The sequence below is a fragment of the Panthera onca genome, chromosome D3 (assembly GCF_046562875.1).
Source record: "Panthera onca isolate mPanOnc1 chromosome D3, mPanOnc1 haplotype 2, whole genome shotgun sequence".
NCBI classification, from domain to species: domain Eukaryota; kingdom Metazoa; phylum Chordata; class Mammalia; order Carnivora; family Felidae; genus Panthera; species Panthera onca.
In genome coordinates, this window is record NC_138350.1 from 18688010 (window position 1) to 18703839 (window position 15830).

Below are 15830 nucleotides of genomic sequence, written 5' to 3' on the forward strand. Positions count from 1 at the left end.
CTCCTGGGCTGTCCCTGATTGGATAGGATCCTTGCTGATAATAGAGTGTCTGCCTGTGTCTCTTGTGTCTCTCTCATTCCATTGTCTTCTGCAGCCTTGCCCTCCATGTCCTGCAAATCAGTCATATCACTAGAGCCTTCATTCCATAGATTCCGCCTCTCTTTGGGGTATGAAGTATTTCCTGCAAGGACTCAAGTGTTCATCCAGTTCTCACATCCTTTCATTCCATGACCCTTTCCCTGGCACCTTCTCTTCTCCCCACTGTCCTCCCTCTTGCTGGTTTCCTTGAGTTTTCAGGACACCTCAGGGTTCTGCCTTGCAACCCCATGAGGCCTGGGGGTGGGGTTAGCTGCTCCACCGGTACACCATTGACCACCCCAGATCCTGAGTCGCACAGTTCCAGGGCCCTGTTTTAAATGTCTGACCCATGTGTCCCCAGCCTTAGCCCTGAGGGTGCCGTGTCCCTGCAAATTCTCCACATGGTCACCCCCCTCAATGCTCCCTGTTCTTTCTTCCATTTTCTATGGGGACTCTTAGTGACTCCCAGATATAAAAAAGGTCCAACACAAGACCAGACAGGAGAGGACAGAACAGAGTACATGGGGGTCCCAGGATGCCCCGGCAGACAGATTTTAGATTTTAGGTCATTCCACCATTCCCTGTGCCTCAGGTAGGAGGTGCGGGGTTATGATGAACAAAGAAGCAAGCACGACAGTCGGTACAGGGAAGGGAGGAGAGCAGGGTCCTAGGGGCTGAGGTGCCGGGTGAAAGAGTAACCAAGACTTTTATATAAGATACACAGAGAAAAAAAAAACAGTCAAAAAATGCCCAAATGTCTGGAACAGCAGGGGAGCAGGGAGAAGATGAGACTCACCTAGGACGCTCAGCTGGGTACCTCCGCCGAACACCCAACACTGTGATACAGGCTCATACAAAAACCCCGTCCATGGGAGGCCCTGCCCCAACCCCAGCCCCCCACTTGCAGCTGTGATGGAGGAAGTGAGGGTACTGCTTCAGGCTGGTGTTTGCTCAACAGAGGAGCCACATGTCCCACACCCATATCAGAATAGCACCAATGTCCCCATGTGTACAGCAATAGGATCCTTGGAATCAATTCTTCCAATGGAAGTTGGTATCTGATTTGCTGTTTCTACCACTATCTCTTGGATATTGGAGTGAGTTTGTGGAAGGCTTTTGTGTCATTGTGAGTTATTTTCCATGGAAATGAACAGGACATCTCTTTTCTGTATGTTCAAACATTGTAATACCCTGGGGAGATGTGAGGTGAGGGTGGAGGGAGTACCCTCCCTCCCAAAGGATCCTTTGCAGGGAGAAAGAGTTGGACTGTGTATGGACATTGGCAACTAACTATGTCCCAAGACATAACTTCAGAGGGCTCTGTCTTATTATCCCAGGGGATGTGCTAGTTTGGGACTGTTGTAAGTGATGTGTGGCCTGGTCCTGTAAGACATGCCAGCCTGTGTCCAGGTGACCTTGGGAGCAGCCCCAGCCAAGCCCCAATCTGAGCTCATGTTGGGGAGGGTCTGGTATGTGACTGCTGCTATGCTTCTCTTAAAGAGTCTTAAATGCCACCTCCCACGAAATGAAACTGGCATCAGTGACCAATTTCAGGCCTGGGCAAGTATGCACAGGATGAAATAGAATATTTTTTCCCTCAGAAAGCTGGAGCTGTTGAGATCTCCTGGGGTCATGTGAATGTACCCAGGAGCCACCTGAATAGACTCCCAGTGGACGAATGTCCATATGGGCAGACATGAAGCCATCATGCAGTGTGGACAACACTGGTACATTCCCAAAATCGGATCCATTGAATCCCAGCATGTACCAGGTCGCCAAATAAAAATGAGTCAGCAGGGGAGGGTGGAGGGAGCAGGTCATCATCCTGTGAAGTAGGGAAGAGCAGGGAACGGTGCACATTTCTTCTTTTCCCTGCACATGAAAGGCACTCCCCACCTAGGTATGTGTCAGCCCTCCCAGGAGAAGGAGGACAGAAATGAAATATTGCTGTGATGCACCCTGTCCATCGGATGGACGGAGTCTTTGAACATCAAAGCAGCTAATCCTACCTAAAAAGGTTCACTTGATGTGGGTCCTTTGATGCAAAGTAGCCAACTGTCCAGGGAGGTGATTCTGATGTCATACAAACTGGACCTCCTGAAGGATCTGATGCCAGAAGCCCTTTGCAGGATGAGGAAACAGAGAGGATGGCTCAGATACAACTCTGGGAGGCTGTGGCTGCATCCCCACCATGGGAGAATCCCAGGACCAGCCGCTCAGCCCCTTAGTCCCTTCTTTGCAAGGAAAAGTAGAGTGATGGGGGATTATTACAGACCCAACAGTCCTGAAAACACCCGACCCCCACAATCACAGTGTCAAATGATTTTCAATACTCAGAAAGAGAAAAGGAAATACCCCCAAAGAGCAATAACATCAACAATATAATTCCATGCATTCACTTGTGACAAGTTTGAGGTCTTCATTGATAAATATTTTCATTGTTAAGGATTTACAGTTTCTACATCGGTTTGATCATGCTACTTTAGTTTCTGTGTAGGCCTTTATCTTCTGGTACACAGATGAAATCATTATTGAGAAAAAGATATGATATCTGGAATTTGTTTGCAAATACTGCATAAGAGAGCAATTATTTTGTTGTTGTGTCAGCATCATCAGGGAATTGATAGATTGGGACCTGGTTGATGGGAACAAGGAGGTACTCTTATTCCTCTGTCTCCCTATTTTGGTGTTTTCATTTTTCCTTAATGCACACTTAGAAGAAACTTACAAGAAGAGATGATTAGTGTGGGGCAGTATCAGAGATGGGTGATTTTGGCATTCTACAGAAGGGTCATGGACATGAGTTAGACATGGGTAGCCTTCTCCCACATGTGGTCTCACAGATCTCAGACACCATAAAGAAAAAATTAAACTAATCTGACACATAAAAATTAAAAACAGCTTTGGGGCGCCTGGGTGGCTCAGTCGGTTAAGCGTCTGACTTCGGCTCAGGTCATGATCTCACGGTCTGTGAGTTCGAGCCCCGCGTCGGGCTCTGTGCTGACAGCTCAGAGCCTGGAGCCTGCTTCCGATTCTGTGTCTCCCTCTCTCTCTGCCCCTCCCCCATTCATGCTCTGTCTCTCTCTGTCTCAAAAATAAATAAACATTAAAAAAAAAATTAAAAAAAAAATTAAAAACAGCTTTATGGTGAAAGACCCCATCAACAAAAGGCATAAAACACACCAGGGAACAATATTTACAACTATGTACTTAACAACGAGTTAATATCCCAAGTATATGAAGGGTTTCTATAGATCCATAAGAAAATACAACCAACTGAATGGAGAAACAGGCAAAATTACAACTGGTAAATAAATTCACAGTAGAAATAAAATCAGACAATAAAAAAATGAAAGGAAAACAAGTTTTACCAATGATCAAGTAACCAATGAAACAACAAACATAGGCTCACTTATATTCATTGGATGAGCAAAAAAAAAAAAAAAAAGATCAACAATATCACATTATTGTCAAGGATGTAGAGGAAAGGGCACCATCATTCACTGCAGTGAATATAAGCTGGAACCTTTCAGAAGGACATTTGGGCATTGCCTAGGAACATTCCCCAAACACATTCTCTCTGATCGAGCAATTCCACTTTGAGCTATTTATCCATAGTAGATACTTAAGTGCACTTTATACAAGCACACATAACACATGCGCACATATGTGAGGATTTCCATTGCGGCATCACTTGTGATTTATATTTTTAAATGGAAACAACCTAAATGTCCATTAATAAGGGGATAATTAAATACAATCTGGTTCATCCAAACTTTGAGGTCTTACAAAGCCATTACAAGAACATGGGAGATCTATCCAAATTGAGATAGAAAATATCAGTAACACATTGTTTAAAAAGCTTATTCCAGGGTATGGTTTCATTTAAAAAAAAAATCCCAATACCAACTAGGTGTGTGTGTGTGTGTGTGTGTGTGTGTGTGTGTGTGTGTGTGTTTTCAGGGACATATACACATAGGAGAAGCATTGGAAATGTATTGACCAACCTGACAGTGGCCGTCTCTGGAGAATGGGTTTTAGGGTAAGATGTGTGGGGATGGTAAGCAGAAACATTGGATTTTTTCTTTATATACTTCTGTGGTTAATCTTTTTTATTTTTATTTTTATTTTTATTTACAACAAGTACATGTTACTCTTGTATTAAAAATTATTTTGGGGGCACCTGAGTGGCTCAGTTGGTTGAGCATCCAACTTTGGCTCAGGTCATGATCTTGTGGTTTGTGAGTTCAAGCCCCACGTCAGGCTCTGTGCTGACTCAGAGCCTGGAGCCTGCTTCAGATTCTGTGTCTCCCTCTCTCTCTGCCCCTTTCCCACTCGCACTCTGTCTGTCTGTCTGTCTCTCTCAAAAAGAAATGAACTTAAACAAATTATTTTAGGGGCACCTGGGTAGCTCAGTTGGTTGACTGACTTTGGCTCAGGTCATGATCTCCCGGTTCAAAAGTTCGAGCCCCACATCAGGCTTGCTGCTGTCAGTCTGTCAGCGCAGAGCCTGCTTCAGATCCTCTGTCCCCCTCTCTCTGCCCCTCCCAAAAAAATAAACTAAAAAAATTATTTTAGAAGCTTGTGCTCTCCCAAAAAAATAAATTAAAAAATTATTTTAGAAGATAAAAACCAAATATATCTTCCTGTGAACATTTTCAAAAGTATAGAAAATTAGAAAGCAAAGTTTTAAATTAGGTGAAGTCCCATTAGCCAGAGACACACCATTGACATTTTTCTATTATTTCGGGCAGGCTTTTGAAAATGTACACATACTTTAAAAACCTGCACATAGTTTTGAGGGTTTGTGGAAGATTCCTTATGATTGATGTTCTATACTGTATTTGGCCACACCCTTTCTGCTGGATATTTAGATTATTTCCAGTTTTCTCCCACCATTAGTAATGTTGAGCTAGTCATTCTTGTTTATAAACCTTTTGTTATATCTTGGATTATTTTCACCTCTCCCCCACCATGAATTCATAGAAGTGGAATTGCACAATTTAAATAAATATACTTAAAAAATGACTTGCTGCATATTGTTAAAATGGTTGTACATTTTGGACGTCTATAGACAGTCCATGAGAGTGCCCATTCCTCCCGGTCAACCTCTGGTACAGTCACTTTAAATTCACTTGCTAATTTCATAGGTGGTCTTGGTACCTGATCCTTCCTCCCCATCCCCAAGATGCAGGCTTTGGCCGTTGTTTCTCCTGGGTCCTTAATCTGGCCTCACATCAATCTCCTATCTGGAGCCATTTTTCCAAACATGAATCCGACTGTGACGGTCTGCTACCTAAATCCCTCAACAACTCTTCTGGACTCCAAGATCAAGGACGCAGCACATTAAGACACTGCACGCAGCACAGAGTGCCCTGTTGTGCCTGCACAACCTCTCTCTCTCCTCAGCCCAGGCCGCTCCGGGTGCCTGGAGTGGTCACATCACGTGTCAGTGACTCTTCACCTGTCAGACCAATTTGATTGTCCCCACGCCTGGACATGACCCCCTTGGTTCAGGCCCACCCACTCTGGGTCCCCAGGCCTGACCCCTGTGAATATTTATGAATGAGTTGCAGAGTGGACATCCTTGGTGGAGACTCAGACAAGCCCTTGCTCCCCTCTCTAACTGCCTGGCAGAGCACCCCTTCAGAATGTTGCGCCATTTTGTTTCAACACAGGACATGCTGATGAGGTCACAGGGTTCAGTCCTCTGGCTTCTTACCAGTGCTGGGACTGTGCCTATGTGCTGTGTGACCTTCCTTGGGAAGGTCACCTTACCTCTTTGGACCTCTATCTTCCTCTGCAAGATGAGGATAACAGCAGGATCTGACTTGTGGGGCTACAGAGGGCGTTTCTGCCCCTAAAACGATTAGTGCCTGCTGGGCACATCCTGCTCCTGCCTGCCTCTTTCTGCCCTATCCAGAGGACAAGGGTGAGGCAGGTGCAGCACTAGTCCAAAATTTAAGGGATGCCCAAAACTCCGTCATCAAGACGTACGATATTTTAATACAGAATACAGAATTGTATTTAATTATTAAATATATTTTTATATTTAATATAATTATTAAATATATTAATAATAATTAAATATAAAAATATTAAATATATTAATTAAATATATTTAATACAGAATTGAAAGTATTACAAACAAAAAATCAATGCAAAAAAATCCGCGCAAGACAGATGTCAGCACTTTAAATACAGCCGGTGTCTACCCAGGCCCCTTCTCTCTGGCCCATTCTTCCTTCTCCCCCCTCTTCCCCTCACTGCTGCTCTCCTCTTCGGATGTCCACTCCTGGCTCCCACCTTAGGGAACTCCACATCCTCCCCTGCCATGATCTTTTGGCTCCTTACCTTAGGCTCCTTCCCTCTGGGGCTCTGCTCGATGATGCTGTGTTGTGGGCAGCGAGCCATGGGTGCCCATGGCCAGGTGTAGCAGCAGTAGGGGACAGTGCTGCCTGGGGCCAGGGCTCTGTCCCCCAGGAGCTTCACAGCACACTTGGCCTGTCTCGGGCCTCATCTGCCCTCAGGGTGGAAGCTCGGCTTGAACTTCCAGGAGAGGGGCTGGCAGGTGCCTCAGGTCCCTCTTGTTGGCAGCAGCGGTCCCAGTGTGCCTGGCCCACATAGTCTTGTCCTCTGTCTGGGCCTTCTCTGGTCCCTGCACTCAGTGCCCAGTCCTCTCCAGGGCCCATGGCTGTTACCCCTGGAGATCTCCCTCAGAGTGACATCTGCCAGCTGCCCGGCTGTGGTCAGATTCTGGGCTCCACCCCCTCCCACTGAAGCCAGCCCACAGTTCCTGCCCCTGGGGTCCTGGGTGGGGAATACCTGACCTGCCTTATTTCCATATTCCTAAGGGTGACCCAGGTCTGTGGAGCATCTCCCTGGGACTTGAAAAGACCACAGCAAGCAGTTGAGTGCCCAGTGAATCAGGAATCACCAAGGCCTGAGTTCCTTGGGGTGGGACTGGGGCTAGGGCTTCTCTTCTGACCAGTCCCCCAGGCTGGGTCCCTGCACACTCCACTTCCTTGGCAGGGTTGGTCCATCCTGGCTGGTTTCCCTCTGGTCATCTCAGCTTCTCAGCCAGTCAAGGGCCCTGCAGGGAGTGATTCTATATCCCTCACTCAAGGAGTAATGTCAGGCTCATGAATGTTGAAACCTAGCCTTAGGTCACCTCTGGGCCTCATTTTCCTCATCTGTAAAATGGACACAGTTCCTCTGTAGCAGGGCAGTCATGAAGATGAATGAGATCATGTGAATGCTAAGCCCCAGTATGTAGCAGGTGTTGAATGAATGTCCATTCCCTTTCCACCATCCTCGGACTTTGGGCTTTAGAATAACTGTTGGCATGTCCTGGGGGGCGTTTCCCTGTATTACAAGTGAGAAAACTAAGGTCCAGAGAAGATGAAAGCTGGGGCCAAGGGTGTTCTGGGAGTGGGCTGCAGGGTGATCTAGAATCTAGGAGTGAGCTCCTCCCCTGCATTGCAGCTCTTTGTCCACCTGGAAGGCTCATGCTTTGGTTCCAAGGGAGGTGGGGTTTGGGTTCTGTTGGGCAGAGGTGCAGGAGGGATGGACTGCACAGGTGCTTTGGGCTGGGGGCCATTGGAAAGCCCAGGAATATAATACGTAATGCAATGAGGCTGAGGCAGACAGCGGGGCCGGCTGCTGGCTGAGCTGAGATCATTTCACCTATTTGAGGATGAAGAAATTGATGTTCAAGTAGATTCTATACAGACGGCTGGCCCTTGCACGGCTCCAGGACATGCTTTGTTGATGTCTGTGCATCAGCTCTCTGGGCCTGGTGAAGTCTTACTGCTCGGTGAAGAGAGAATTGAAAGCAGCAGGTTGTAGGATCCCGCCTGTCACCCAGCGCCTCTCTTGCTTTCCAGTTGCCTTTTCTGCCACAAGGTCTTTTAATACACCTGCTCAAATCTGGGTTGCAGCCCCTCAGGGCTTCTAGTTTCTGTGTCAGCAGCCCTAAATGAGGCCTCCCAGGCCTGCCAAAGTGACTTTCCTGGGAGGTCCCTTTAAGAGTTGTGTGTCCCATGTTTTGAGTCAGGCACTCCTTAACTTTCCTGCTACATTTGACAGGAGATCATCCTATCCATGGGATGAGGCCCATGCCTGCCTCTGACCTTGGGTTCCTGGTACCATGGGGGCTGGAGTGGCATGTGCCCTAGGAGTCCAGACCGAAGCTGTTCCCTCCTGGCACCCCTGTGTGGGTGTGACACTCACCTACTACCCAGGGCCCAGAAGCTGTGGTTCTCTGGGGGACAGCCCCAGGTCTTGGGAAGAAGGGGCTCTCCCTAAAGGCAGCATCCCCAGCTGTGCCTCTTTTCCCCTACCCCTGCACCTGCCACAGCCTCTGGGCCGCCACTGCCACAAACCACATCCTCTTGTGGTGGCTGCAGTCAGAAATCTGGGTCTGGTTGTTTCCTGGGGACACTTGAGGGATGGGCTGGGTCTTCCCAGATGGTGCAGCTGCAGCTCTGACCCACCCAGGCCTGCCCCCTCACCTCCTTCCTGGATTGAGATACGCCGAGGGCTGGATTCAGGCTGGGCCAGAGGAGTCCAGGTCCATCTGTCCCCCTTGGTAGACCCCCTGCTGAGGGTCCCTGCCTCCTCTGTGCCCTGCCCCAGCCCTTCTCCCATGGAGTGTCAGGGTGTGCCCTTGTCCAATCACTTCTGTCCTGCTTCCCATGTCAGAGGGTGCCCCTGTCTCCTGCTGACCAGTCTCCTGCCCGCTGTGTACTCCACAAGCCCCAGAGACTGCCTAAGTCCAGGTCTCTCCAGCACCTTGCTCCACCACCCCCCCATCCCCAAACTCAAGCCAGCTGGGCCTTCTCATCTCACAGTTGTGCATGGTGTGTGTGTGTGTGTGTGTGTGTGTGTGTGTGTGTGTGTGTGTAACAAAGTATCTGTCTGGGGATGTGACAGAGGTTCTGGAATCTCTCAGAGTTCTTGGAGTCAGGGTCTGGCTCTGCAGCTTCTGAGCCCCACTCTGAGGGATCCCCAGGATCCCTGGAGACCCCTACTCCTTTGTGGGTCCACATTCCAGCTTTCCTCCAGCAAATGGAAAGAGAATTCTACTGCTTCTGTAGATGTCACAGACTCATGACCCTGGTGGGGACCTTCTAGTTCCTTCGACTGATAAACTGAGGCACAGAGAGGGAGAGTTTCTTTCCTAAGACACACAGCGACTTGGTGTAAAGACTGTGTCTTGGGACTTACCAGTACCAGCCAGAGACCTGAGAGGACCAGGCTTTTTTTTTTGCACATGAGGTGGAGCCAGCCTGGAACTGAAGGATGGAGCTTGGGAACTTTTCAGTGCTTTAACGGCCAACTCTCCCAATACAGCCGCTTGGAGTGCAGTCCCGAGGGGACAGTCCAATAGGGGGCAGCAGAGACCAGCAGTAGAGGGAGGCTAAACCTCAGAAAGGGCTGGAACTCAGAAGGGGCTGGCCAGACAGAGGCCCGGGAAAGGCTCCAGTGGTGGTGGCAGGCGGGAGGATGCAGAGGCCGGACTCTAGTCCAACATCTTCCCTGACACCCACCTAACCCTTGCAAACACGGCCTGGGGTGAGGCGAGTGAAGCGAGTCACTCCAGTGTGGAGTGGGGGGGCGGATACTGAACTGACTTACAGTTTTGATGTTATATTTATTACGGGATTTTTCTGCATTACGATGTGAAAAAAGATTGCATTAAATATTATTTTGATGACGAGTTTTGGGGTCCTCCCTTAAATTTTACATGTAACGACAGTGGCTTACTCTGCTCATACTAGTGCCGGCTGTGTTTGATACTCCAGGGAACATTTTTTAGGGGGCGGTGTGTGGAGGAAGTCGGGGGGCGGGGTTCTGGAGTGGGCGTGGCCAGCGCCCTGTGGTTCCAGCCTCACCTGACCAGGTGGGTTGATGTTTGCATAGCGGAGCCCAGTTTTCCAGGCCCTTTCCAAAGTCTTGGATTGATACCCGGGAGGGGTACACTCCCTTCATGAGGACCTGCGTGGCAGGTGGTGGCTTTGTAGCAGCCACAGCTCCTTCAGCTCTTCCACCGGGAACAGCCTCCTGGCAGGTCCTCGCTGGACAAAGCACATTCTTAGAGAGGGTGGTGCAGCCTCCTTTATTACATTCATACAAAGCGCTCCATCCTGATGGCTACCAATACTAACGTAATTTACATTCGGTTCTTACTTCATTATTCCTAAAAGCCCACACACCCTCACATTTGTTTATAACTACACGTGTCATATACCATAGTAGTTACTGCACTGCGTATGCTAGTTCCATAGTGGCAAATAGCCTAGAGACTTACCTTGTTTTAAAAAAGTTGTTATAAAATAGATAATCACATAAAATCGACCTCACTTTATTGTTTGACCATTTCTCCAGACACATCCTTTGCTTTTCAGTGATTTTACAATATTCCCCGAAATACCCATCCAGATGTTTACTTGTGTTGACAACTAGAGCCAGACAGTTTCTAACATAAGTACGTCTGAATAGGACCTTGGACAGTGAGGACTGGCTTTGCCAATTAGGTTAAACAGTGGGACTCTTCCCTAGATTGAATGATTCAAATCGGCAGCCCCAAGTTTGGGAGGAAAAAATACAGTTTAAAACACATGACAAGAGGAAATAATGTTTTTCAAAAAAAAAATTGTAAAGATGCAAAGATGCACGATGATTACAGATATTTTACTTTTCCCCAATCTTTTATTTTTTTAAATTATCGTTAATATTTATTTATTTTTGAGAGAGAGAGCATGAGCTGGGGAGGGGCAGAGCCGGGGGGGGGGGGGACAGAAGTTCCGAAGCGGGCTCCACACTGACAGCAGAGAGCTCGATGCAGCTCGAACTCACAGACGGTGAGAACATGACCTGAGCTGAGGTCGGCTGCTGAACTGAGCTACCCAGGCACCCCCAATTTTTTCCCAATCTTTTAAATTACATGACACACAAGGGATCTCTTAGTAAGTTCTGTTCAAGTTTCTTGTTGCATATCCCAGAAGCTGGGAAAGTGGATGACAGATGGCTAGGTGACACCTCTATGCAGGTGGTCCCCTCTCCCCTAGAAGCTGATACTGGGATGGAGCCAGACTGCAGGAGGTTTACAGGGAGAGTGATTGGGACCAACCCCTGTGCAAGGGTTGGGTGGGAAGCAGGATAGACAGGATGGGCAGAGGGAGGAATCAGCTATAGGGGAGCTTTGCTGTTGAGATGGCCTTTCCCAGTTTCCCCAGGTGGGCTGAGAGGCTGGGCCTTCAGGCCCTCACGTTGATCAGCCTTTAGAGGCTGCTGAAGAGCTTTGTGGTTGCAGAGAAGGGGGAAGGGCTCAGCCCCAAGGCACAGAGAGGACAGGTATCCCTTGTAGTCTCCACCCCCAGCCCAGGGGATCCTCCTCCTGGTAGTCACTAGTCTGGGGCTGTAGCCCCCGTTCAGTCTGTGCCCTGGCCTACATCCTGGGCTGTTCTGGCCACTGAGAAACAGTCTATCTGTGTTTTCAGGGAACCTGAAATCATGCTCACTGAATCGTTCTGGGTGCCGTCATGAAGGTGGCCAGAGTCATGGTGGTGATGCTGAGATTGTCCTGGGCTCCCGGTCTTTCCTCTGCTCCATTCTGGCTCAGGAGGAAGGTGGTTAATATCATCCAGGAGTTCCAAGTGTCTCATCCATCGTTGTGTTGTGGTGGGGGCCTCGAGCTGGTCTGCTTCTAGCTCCATCTCCAGAGCATTTCCACACTGAGTCTCCTCTGACATTCCCAGGCCCCAGTGCAGTGACCCTCCTCACCCCTACTCCAGGGAAACCCTGAGACAGGAGCAGCGTTCTACTGCAGATCACAGTTTGTGAGAGCCAGAACCTGAATAAAATTTCCTCCTTGCCAGGTGCACGTGGAGTTGTTAAAGGTCCATGGAGCTGCTATAAGAGTCTACCCTTGGCCATGAGCTCTTGGACAGGTGGTAAGTGCTGTGTCTCAGAATCTCCAATGTGTGGCTGGGGCAGGGACATATCACATACTCAAAAGATGTGATTTGAGTATAAGAGAATGAAATTGGCTGAATTCTAAGAATACTTCATGTGAAATTGAAATGATGATTTTGACTTCAGTTGCTAGGGAAAATGCATTAGGTAATAAAAATATTTAATATAATGTATAAGGTTGAGTAATGGTTATTGAATAGCTGCTGTGTCCTTGGAATGGAAAAAGAAAAAGAAAAGAAAATTGGCACCAGCCCCCTGGAGACGGTTTAGGGGGGAAAGGAGGAACTTCTCTTAGAAATCAGGACAGGAGGCTCTCAGAGCAAAGAGGGGGGTACAATGTGTGTTCTCAGAGAGAGGGGGCTTTATAGACTTTTTTTACATTCTGTAATTTATTTTTAAATTTACATCCAAGTTAGTTAGCACATGGTGCAACAATGATTTCAGGAGTAGATTCCTTAAGCTCCTACCCATTTAGCCCATCCCCCCCCCAAACCCCTCTAGCAACCCTATGTTTGTTCTCTATATTTAAGAGTCTCTTATGTTTTGCCCCCCTCCCTGTTTTTATAAAATGTTTTATATTTCGCTTCCCTTCCCTTATGTTCATCTGTTTTGTATCTTAAAGCCCTCACATGACTGAAGTCATATGATATTTGCCTTTCTCTGACTAATTTAGCTTAGCATAATACCCTTAGTTCCATTCATGTAGTTACAAAGGGCAAGATTTCATTCTTTTTGATTGCTGTGTAATATTCCATTGTGTGTGTGTGTGTGTGTGTGTGTGTGTGTGTGTGTGTGTGTGTATATATATATATATATATATATATATATATATATATATATATACCACATCTTCTTTATCCATCCATCCATCCATCGATGGACGTTTTGGCTCTTTCCATACTTTGGTTATTGTTGATAGTGCTGCTATAAACATTGGGGTGCATGTGCCCCTTCAAAACAGCATACCTGTATCCCTTGGATAAATACCTAGTAGTGCAATTGCTGGGTCGTAGGGTAGTTCTATTTTTACTTTTTTGAGGAACCTCCATACTATTTTCCAGAGTGGCTGCACGAGTTTGCATTCCCACCAACAATGCAAAAGAGACCCTCTTTCTCCGCATCCTTGCCAACATCTGTTGTTGCCTGAGTTGTTAATGTTAGCCATTCTGACGGGTGTGAGGTGGTATCTCATTGTGGTATTGATTTGTATTTCCCTGATGATGAGTGATGTTGAGCATTTTTTCATGTGTCATTTGGCCATCTGGATGTCTTCTTTGCAGAAGTGTCTATTCATGTATTTTTCCCATTTCTTCACTGGATTATTTGATTTTGGGGTGTTGAGTTTGAGAAGTTCTTATAGATTTTGTATACTAACCCTTTATCTGATATGTCATTTGCAAATATCTTCTCCCATTCTGTTGGCTGCCTTTTAGTTTTGCTGATTGTTTCCTTCGCTGTGCAGAAGCTTTTTATTTTGTTGAGGTCCCAAAAGTTCATTTTTGCTTTTGTTTCCCTTGCCTCTGGAGACGTGTTGAGTAAGAAGTTGCTGCGGCCAAGGTCAAAGAGGTTTTTTGCCTGCTTTCTCTTCTAGGATTCTGATGGCTTCCTGTCTTACATTGAGGTCTTTCATCCATTTTGAGTTTATTTTTGTGTATGCTGTAAGAAAATGGTCCAGGTTCATTCTTCTGCATGCCGCTGTGCAGTTTTCCCAGCACCACTTGCTGAAGAGACTGTCTTTATTCCATTGGATATTCTTTCCTGCGTTGTCAAAGATTAGTTGGCCATACATTTGTGGGTCTATTTCTGGGTTTTCTATTCTGTTCCAATGATCTGAGTGTCTGTTTTTGTGCCAGTACCATACTGTCTTGATGATTACAGCTTTGTAATACAGCTTGAAGTCCAGGATTGTGATGTTTCCTTTGTTTTTTTTTGTTTTTTTTTTCAAGACTGCTTTGGCTATTTAGGGTCTTTTCTGGTTCCATACAAATCATAGGATTGTTTGTTCTAGCTCTGTGAAGAATGCTCGTGTTATTTTGATAGATATTGCATTGAATATGAAGACTGCTTTGGGTAGTATTGACATTTTAACAATATTTGTTCTTCCTGTCCAGGAGCATGGAATCTTTTTCCATTTTTTTTGTGTGTCTTCTTCAATATTTTCACAAGCTTTCTATAGTTTTCAGTGTGTAGATTTTTCACCTCTTTGGTTAGATTTATTCCTAGGTATTTTATGGTTTTTGGGTGCAATTGTAAATGGGATTGATTCCTTGATTTCTCTTTCTGTTGCTTCATTGTTGTTGTATAGGAATGCAACCGATATCTGTGCATTGATTTTATATCCTGCCACTTTGCTGAATTCATGGATCAGTTCTAGCAGTTTTTTGGTATAATCTTTTGGGTTTTCCATATAGAGCATCATGTCGTCTGCAAGGAGTGAAAGTTTGATTTCCTCCTTGCCAATTTGGATGGCTTTATTTCTTTGTGTTGTCTGATCGCTGGGATTAAGACTTCCAATACTATGTTGAATAGCAGTGGCAAGAGTGGACATCCCAGTCTTGTTCCTGACCTTAGGGGGAAAGCTCTCAGTTTTTCCCCATTGAGAATGATACTAGCATTGGGTCTTTCTTATATGGCTTTTATGATCTCCAGGTATGATCCTTCTGTCCCTACTTTCTTGAGGGTTTTTATCAAGAAAGGATGCTGTATTTTGCCAAATGCTTCCTCTGCATCTGTTGAGAGGATCATGTGGTTCTTGTCCTTTCTTTTATTGATGTGATGAATCACACTGATAGTTTTGCGGATATTGAACCAGCCCTACATCCCAGGTATAAATCCCACTTGGTCGTGGTGAATAATTTTTTTAAATGTATTGTTGGATCCGGCTGGCTAATATCTTGTTGAGGATTTTTGCATCCTTGTACATCAGGGAAATTGGTCTATAGTTCTCCTTTTTAGTGGCGTCTTTGTCTGGTTTTGGAATCAAGGTAATGCTGGCTTCATAGAAAGAGTTTGGAAGTTTTCCTTCCATTTCTATTTTTTGGAACAGCTTCAAGAGAATAGGTGTTAACTCTTCCTTAAATGTTTGGTAGAATTCCCCTGGAAAGCCATCTGGCCCTGGACTCTTGTGTTTTGGGAGATTTTTGACTACTAATTTAATTTCTTTACTGGTTATGGGTCTGTTCAACTTTTCTATTTCTTCCTGTTTCCGTTTTGGTAGTGTATATGTTTCTAGGAAGTTGTCCATTTCTTCCAGATTTCCCATTTTATTGGCATATAATTGCTCATAATATTCTCTTATTATTGTTTTTATTTCTGCTGTGTTGCTTGTGATCTCTCCTCTTTCATTCTTGGTTTTATTTATTTGGGTCCTTTCCTTTTTCTTTTTGATCAAACTGGCTAGGGGTTTATTAATGTTGTTAATTCTTTCAAAGAACAAGCTTCTGGTTTCATTGATCTATTCTACTGGTTTTTTTTGTTTGTTTGTTTCAATAGCATTGATTTTTGCTTTAATCTCAATTATTTCCTGTCTTCTGCTGGTTTGAGGTTTTATTTGCTGTTCTTTTTCCAGGTCTTTAAGGTGTAAGGTTAGGTTGTGTATCTGTGATCTTTCTGTCTTCTTTAGGAAGGCCTGGATTGCTATATACGTCCCTCTTATGACTGCCTTTGCAGAGTTCCAGAGGTTTTGGGCTGTGATGTTATCATTTTCATTGGCTTCTATGTACTTTTTAATTTCTGCTTTAACTTCTTGGTTAGCCCATTCATTCCTTAGTAGG

The 15830-nt window shown here is 45.8% G+C and overlaps 1 protein-coding gene and 2 gene segments (V, D, J or C); all 3 read right to left on the minus strand.

The window, feature by feature from the left end:
• LOC144613894 (immunoglobulin lambda-1 light chain-like) overlaps positions 1 to 15830 on the minus strand; it is a 429142-nt gene that overhangs the window by 19275 nt on the left and 394037 nt on the right.
• LOC132675490 (immunoglobulin lambda-1 light chain-like) overlaps positions 1 to 15830 on the minus strand; it is a 500428-nt gene that overhangs the window by 10736 nt on the left and 473862 nt on the right. The window lies entirely within an intron of this gene.
• Positions 1 to 15830, minus strand: part of LOC132675035 (Ig lambda-1 chain V regions MOPC 104E/RPC20/J558/S104-like) — a 333884-nt gene that overhangs the window by 956 nt on the left and 317098 nt on the right. Inside the window, 1 exon segment of the V gene segment in view lies at positions 875 to 910. Within this exon segment, the coding sequence occupies positions 875 to 910 (36 nt within the window).